Below are 7,406 nucleotides of genomic sequence, written 5' to 3' on the forward strand. Positions count from 1 at the left end.
CCAAGAACGCTACAGGGACATAGTGATCGGACCATTTCATCAGGATTTGAGAAGGTTCTGTCGTGCAAGGGGCCTTCACATGAATAGACAGTGGTATCAACAGGATGTCTTTTCATTTCAGTACTGAATTTTGGCGCATACTGTATGTGCATGTTCTGATACAGGCAAATCTGCCCAGTGTCATGACATAACTAAACCCCATTTCGCGGTACAACTGTCTGAACTTTCTGCCATTAGATAGCATGTTCCATGGTTAGATTTAAAACAGTTACCGGTGAATGGATGTACAGTGGAGCATACAGTGCAAATGGAGTCATATATGGCGAGCTGTTGTAGCTGACTGTGGGTGCTCTATGTATCCTTAGCGGTCGTAACGAAAGATATGTAGAGCACCCTGTATGTTTACGTTCTTTATCGGTGGTAACGAAAGATATGTGGAGCACTCTGTATGTTTACGTGCTTTATCGGTGGTAACGAAAGATATGTGGAGCACTCTGTATGTTTACTTCGGGGGTGGCGGTTACGATGATGTCATTAACTAGGCTCTATGGCGTCGAGTGGTACGATAAATGAATAATGAATCGGAAAGGATATGGAAGGAAGCGGTAGTTACTAAATCGAAGGACTCTCCAGTCATTTTTCTTGACTGACTGAGGAAGTCAACATAAATCTGTTATGGTAGCCGGTGTCCCGTCAGAGATTCGAACCGAGGACCCCTCTAATATATGTCTGGATTATTACCGCTTTGCCACCCTGCTCGATGATAGGTTCAGCTGGATGAGTAAACAAATGGACGTAAATAGGGAAGCCTTGAAATTTTGACGTTATTCGATTCCTTTACGAAATTATTGTTGAGTGCTAGGTCGTATCTTCCAACTATACCAAGGCTACGGAAAGATGTCCCGTTGATCGCCCCTATATACGGCCTTTCGCATGGACACGATTCGAATCCCGACTTGGTAATCATTTGAGTAGCAGGTGGAGTGGTTTCATTCAGTAGAACATGAGCCCAGCTGAGGGCTGAACCTCGCTTTTAAATAAAGTAAGTTCCACAGCCATTTTGGAAATAGGTTCTATATGTCAGTCTAGCCAACTCAAATATGAATCTACCGTTAGATTTTGCGGGGGAAATATTCTCACTAGAACAGTAATAACAATGGAAGAAAGATCACATTGTTAACGGCGTTATGTCCCGAGAGATAGTACTCTTCAAAGCAAATATTTATGTCAAGAATGCTGTGTAATGTAAGTGGATGATTTTATGTTATGATGGCACGTGTATGACGAAATCTTTTCTTTTAATTATTTCATGAAGCTGTCACATCTCACAGTATATATAAAGCATCGAATTTTATGATGATTGATGAATAAAGAATTGTAAAGAACTTGGAAGGAAGCTTTCGTTATCTAATCGAGGTACTACCCCCGGAATTTTTGTTGAGGAACTGAGTAAAACCACAAAGATGTATCAGAATAACCTGTATCTTGACCGAGATTCGAACTGAGCACTTCCCAGATACAAGTCTGGAGCTTTACCACTACGTCAACCTGCTCGGTGAAAACTGCTCAGAAGGTGTAACAGAAAAATTTGGTGTTCCAAGTGAAATATTCTAGCACTGAACACAACTATGCATTGTTTTTTATTTGTGTCAACGATTACAACAAGCAACAAGCGCCCCTAACTTCCTACAGTTTCGACGCAACAGCCTCAAACCCCGCCGCTAGGAGCCTCCTGCGGCCAGTGGACACGTACGCTGCCATGATACTCCCATCAGAGTATAGCGAGCGCAGCACAGCGGCTGCAAGTTGCGTCCGTCTGCAGCCCTCTTCACATTTTCCAGCCGGGATAGCTCGGTTGGTATAGCGACTAGCAACGGGCAGGACGGCCGGGGGTCGGAGTTCGAGTTCCTGTGGGGTCAAGAATTTTCTCACCTCTCCACGTCCTCCAGACCTGTTCTGGGGCCCATCCAGCTTCCTATTCAATGGGTACCGGGGGCTCTTTCCCCGAAGTTAAAGCGGCCGGGACGTGAAGCTGACCACTCACCTCCAGCTAGTGCCGAGGTCAAGAAAATGTGGATTTATACATCCACTCCCCCATACGCCTTCATGACGTAGTGTTTAATTCGTTAAGCACAGGGACAACTTTACCTTCACATTTACCATCTAACGTAGCTCTCTACATGTCCCTCCCCTCGAGCTGTTTATCAGTTCTCTCTAAACTTTGTAGGTAAGGATAGCCGAGATACATTTTTACGCGTAAATGCTTTGGAATAGGCCTGTCACGGTAGCCCAGCGGTCTGAGGCATGTACTGTCTTCACTCGCTCGGAAGCCGGGATCGTGGGTTCGAATCCCACACAAGGCTTGGATGTTTGGTGTGTGTATGCTTTTATTCTGTGTTTGTGTTGTCCTGTGTTTAGGTAGAGGCCTTGCGACGGGCTGATCCCTAGTCCAAGGAGTCCCATTGTTTGTAAAATGTTCATGAAACTTAGAAATCAGCCGTATGCTCCAAAGTGTGAGCAAGAAGACAGAGAGAAAAGTACTTCGGAATTGTTGACATAGGCCAGAGGGAACTAGAATGAAACTCCAGACGATAGGAGGCCTCTAGTTCCTCATTTACAACATCCATGCGGCCTCATTCCATGGCCTCGGTATGCACTAAGTAATGCGCTTTCCTGAGAAAATGTTTCAGGCCGATCGTGGGTACGAAACTAAACACAGGCCATTCTGCCAGTTTTGAATCTCATACATGTATGTCTGTATTTGTAACAGAGAAAATAAAGTAATTAGATTATATAATAATTCACAATTGATGTCAACTGCACTCACAGCATGCAGCGTCATGGCGACACATCACAGAACGTGACCGAGCAGCAGTATGTATTTACAGGACTGTCACAATAAAAGATAAGTTTGTGTTTCAATCAAGTTGCAGTTTGAGGGAACAAATCGAATGTTGCTGCCTTATCTTGCGTCTTTTTTGGGACGCTCCGCTTTAAAATGTTGACCCCCAGACCTGCTATCCTAAGATACTTTGTGGTTTTCCTCAGCGACTTCAGACAAGTGCCGAGATAAAATCTTAAATTAGGCCAGAAGAAACCTCAGCCCCCCCCCCTTATGGTCATACCTTGCATTGGTCTAATCACCTACAACTCAAGAGGCCAAGTCTCGAATCGGGCTGAAGCGCCGATATGTGTGAGGAAATACTATTGGCCAAGCTCTCGGATGAGAGAAACACGGAGGCACAGATTTCGAATACAGTTCAAGGTCATTGGTGCTTGTCTGTCTATCAATGCATTAAACCATTATCTACAGTTAAGAAAATCCCGTCATATTCCGATGAATTGCTTGTGATTTAAAGTTTCTGGAATAGGCTCTTTAAACTGAGTCTACATTGCGCGAACCAACGTTGTTTCGGCTCTCGGTAGTACCCGTGGCTTTCTATTGTGTTCCGTAGGACTCCGTCTCAACTGATAAATTTATGGATCCATATCTAAAACCGCGGAAAAATATGCGTTCCCTATACTGAATTTTCTCCCTCTGTCCTAGATTTACTGATGCGGGTTCTGGATTGGCCACCCCTTCTGTGTCTCGTAGCATCTGGCCCGGGTCCAAGCCTTGGGAGAGTACAAACTGCAGTAGCCCTGTTCTCGGAACATTCGTAAATTGTACGTCCAGTATCGTAACATGGTACAGCGCCATGTTTTTTCTTGTCCAGATGCGTAGCACAAAACGTGATTTATTTGCTAGTATCGCAAGGATGTGAACACATTTGTGTCAGTGGCTTCGATACGCAATGTCCAGTGCTTGTATCAGGCGCCACCATCAGTTGCCACCTCCTCGGATACGTAAGTTATGCGAGAGAGGTAAGAAAGAACAGGTGAAGAGCGAAAGTCGTGAGAGAAGTGAAGGACATTTTATTTGTTGGGTGAAGCTGGGTAGGCGCATCATTTTATTAAAAGACTTTTACGCCCCGCTCTTTCGTAACCATTCCAAGATCATGCAAATAATATTTAAAGATACATTTCCCAGCTCACAGGGAACACCGCGTCTGCGTTACAAAAATCAGTCAGTTAGTGCGGTGTAACGAAATGATTGCTGTTTATTTTGAAAATCATACGAAATCCATAAATACAGTGTGCGAAATTGCAGAATTCTTTAATGTTAAAATAAGTGGGTAAGCATATTGCGTCCTTTTACGTGCAACGCAACGTTCCACAAAACTTATCACCTTTACGAGTTTAAAGTTTTTTTTTTAAGTTTTGAAATACGCTGCATGTTTCGGCCAACATGGCCATCATCAGGTGTTAAAAATATGTCTAATAAGGAAATCGCTGCTTTCACCTGTTGCTGATGCATATGCGGTCCCTCTGATGCGTGTCTGTGTTGTGGGTCATATGTTATGCTTCTCCCCGTTGTGTTTTCATTACGTGTCCTGTCTCTACGTAATGCGTGCCGATAGGTACGTGATGCAAAAGTAGATCTGTTGGTAGAAGTGTTCTGAGGCTACATAAGGATTCGATTGTGCGTTAGTCACGCCATCGCGTGACAGCATGATAATCAGTGTAAATATGTTATACCAATTAAAATAAATAGCACAATATAAATACTACATGCATGAATTTATTCAATAAACAGGGTCACATAAAAGTTTAATATACAGTATTATTACTGGTAAGTTTTAACGCAAAATATCCTGATGTTTTTTGTCTGATCCCCTCCCCCAAGAGAGTTCTCAGAATTTGTATAATATGCTTTTAAATTAAACCAGTAAAGAGGGGCCCGGATAGCTCAGTCGGTATAGCGACTGGGTACGAGCTGGACAACCTAAGATTCGGAGTTTTTGAGTCTCGGTAGGGTCAAGAATTTTCTCTTCTCCATGTCGTCCGGACCGGCTCTGGGATCCACTCAGACTCCCATCCCATGAGTACCGGTGGCTCTTTCCCCGGGGGTTAAGCGGCCGGGGCATGAAGCTGACCACTCACTTCCAACTAATGCCGAGGTCAAGTAAACGTGGGTCTATACGTCCACTCCCCCATACGTCTTCATGGCGTAGTGCTTAAATAGTTAATCACAGGGACAACTTTTATTAGTTAAGTAAAGAGGACCGAGCCGGTCACGGTAGCCGAGCGCTCTAAGGCATGTACTTACTGTCTTCGCTTGCTTGGAAACCGGGATCGTGGGTTCGAATCCCACTCAGGGCATGGATGTTTAGTTTGTGTGTGTGCGTTTTTCTGTGTTTGTGTACAGGTAGAGGCCTTGCGTCGAGCTGATCACCCGCCCAAGGAGTCCTACCGTATGTCTAAGTTCTAGAAAAACCGAAGTGAACGGAGAAGTTCATGGAGGTAGGCCTAGGCCCACTGGGGCTGTAGTGCCAATGGGGGGGGAAAAAAAGAGGACCGAAGAATTAATATTCTTAGTCACTAAGTATGGGAAGTTCGTGTATTTTGGACCTATCGGATTTCAGAAATACCACAACAGATAGAAGCACACTTCAGATGGTGTTAGTACTGCCTCTGAAGGATGCATTTTCTCCCCAGTTGTCTTTATTCTGACGAGTGCACTTCTGACCAAAAGAAGGACAAAACCTTGTTGTTAGTTTTCTTTGTAATTTTGCCCTGTGGTGAGACATTGTGTTCTGAATAGTATTTTATGTAAACGGTGAGTAATAAGACACCAAAATATCTACAAATCTTCAAGGCAAGGCGTGTGGGAATCCTGTACATGCATTTTAAAATCATTTGTATTATTTCAACATGTCATTCTTTGTACATAGGCGTGTAATTAGGCCCACTTGTCAGCCTGTAATTTGGTCCAGTGGTCCAACTTACTCGGAGCATTACAAGTGATGTCATTTTCCAAATAAGAACAATGAAATCGAAAGGTATCTGTAGAAAATTAAAAGAGGAGTGGTTACAAAAGAGGCTGTACAGTCTTGCCGTGAAACCAAAGCCCGCTTGTAAGATCTAGGTATAAAAGGGCGGATAGTAGTAACATGGAGCTGCGTGGAACTGGGTGGAAGGTTGTGGACTTCGGATTCCATTAAGTTTAAGTTTAAGTTTCTTCGAGTGGGTTGAGACTGAGTTCACTTGGTACGTCGGCCACTGTTTGGCCTATTGTACCAGCCCCGGATGATAGATGATGATGAATGTGGAGCAGTCGGTGGAATGAGAATTGGCAGGGTGAACAAGTGTTCGGAGGAAACCTGCCCCACATGAGCTGACCTGGGCTCGAACCCGGGCTCCCGCGGTGGGAAGCCAGCGATTAACTGCCTGAGCTATCGCACAGCCTCGGATTCCCTTACACACGGCAATGTCTTCTTTAGCTGAATGTTACCGTGTCACGAAGAATTATGTTCCATAAACTTCGTTAGTTAATTGTGCATGGGCCGCGCCATAGCTCAAGCGGTTAGTAGCTGGCTACCCACCGCGGCGGCCCTGGTTCGATCCCGGGTCTGGGATTTGTGGTGGACAAAGTGGTGCTGGGGCAGAATTTCTCCAAGTACTTCGGTTTCCCCTGCCAATCTTCATTCCACCAATTGCTCCACAATCACCCTCACCTATCATCTGGGGCTAGTACAATTGGCCAGAAGTGGCCGCAGTACAAGGGACTTAGTCCCACCCCTCTAACAATAAAAAAATAGTTGTGCATGGTATTGCTTCATATTTTTTAAACATGAGATCTGTGCCACTGTTCCTTCGGGAAACTTTCTGTGTCATTCCATCCACTGCTTTTCCAGGATCAGATGTGGACTGGGTGCTGGCAGGCTCAGGATCCTTGTCTTCCGGTTCTGCGCGATCGCGCGGTCAGCTGGTCGCAGCGCAGAGGCTAGACCCTCAGGGGACACTATTCCCGAAGGCAGATGACACCTCAGTGACGCGTATCAAGAAGGGGAATCCCTGGACTGAGAGGAAAGAGGTCGTGGCGCCTGGGTTTGGCGCGCATGTTCATTCCGCCGGCCAGCAACGGATTGTGCCCATCAACCCCGAGAAGTCTTCGGTGAGTGTAGGACATCCATCGCTCTGTCAGTTACACGGTTTATTTATGAGGTGTACAGTTAAACGAAGTGGAATCAGCTGTCATTCTGAAAACGTTAACATTGTCTAAAATGTAACTTTTCTGTTAGTGCGTCTCTTTTTTGCTTATTACCGTGGATCTAATGGAGATGGCCCGAAGTTATAATACTCCATATTCTTGTCTACTTATAGGTTATGGTAGCCAGTGTGCAAATTTTTGGATGCGATTGGAATTCTCATACACAATAATTTTCATAATGTTGTATTTTAGCGTCCTGTTGCACTGATTTTCATCCATGATATGTATACAGTGGCCGTCTTGTAGTGCACTCAATTTCACCTGTTACTTCACGACATGTTTCGGCAACATAGTGCCATCATCAGGTGCCCTA

At 44.8% G+C, this 7,406-nt stretch overlaps 1 protein-coding gene across 2 annotated transcripts in view; it reads left to right on the forward strand.

Annotated features, from left to right (window-relative positions):
• Nucleotides 1-7,406, forward strand: part of LOC111872178 — a gene marked incomplete at its 5' end in the record, with an annotated part of 117,391 nt that overhangs the window by 17,613 nt on the left and 92,372 nt on the right. For both annotated transcript variants that reach the window (XM_023865787.2, XM_023865788.2), the window contains 1 exon segment: nt 6,738-6,997. In XM_023865787.2, coding sequence (XP_023721555.2) covers nt 6,738-6,997 — 260 coding nt within the window.

This window comes from Cryptotermes secundus, unplaced genomic scaffold (assembly GCF_002891405.2).
Source record: "Cryptotermes secundus unplaced genomic scaffold, Csec_1.0 scaffold593, whole genome shotgun sequence".
NCBI lineage: Eukaryota > Metazoa > Arthropoda > Insecta > Blattodea > Kalotermitidae > Cryptotermes > Cryptotermes secundus.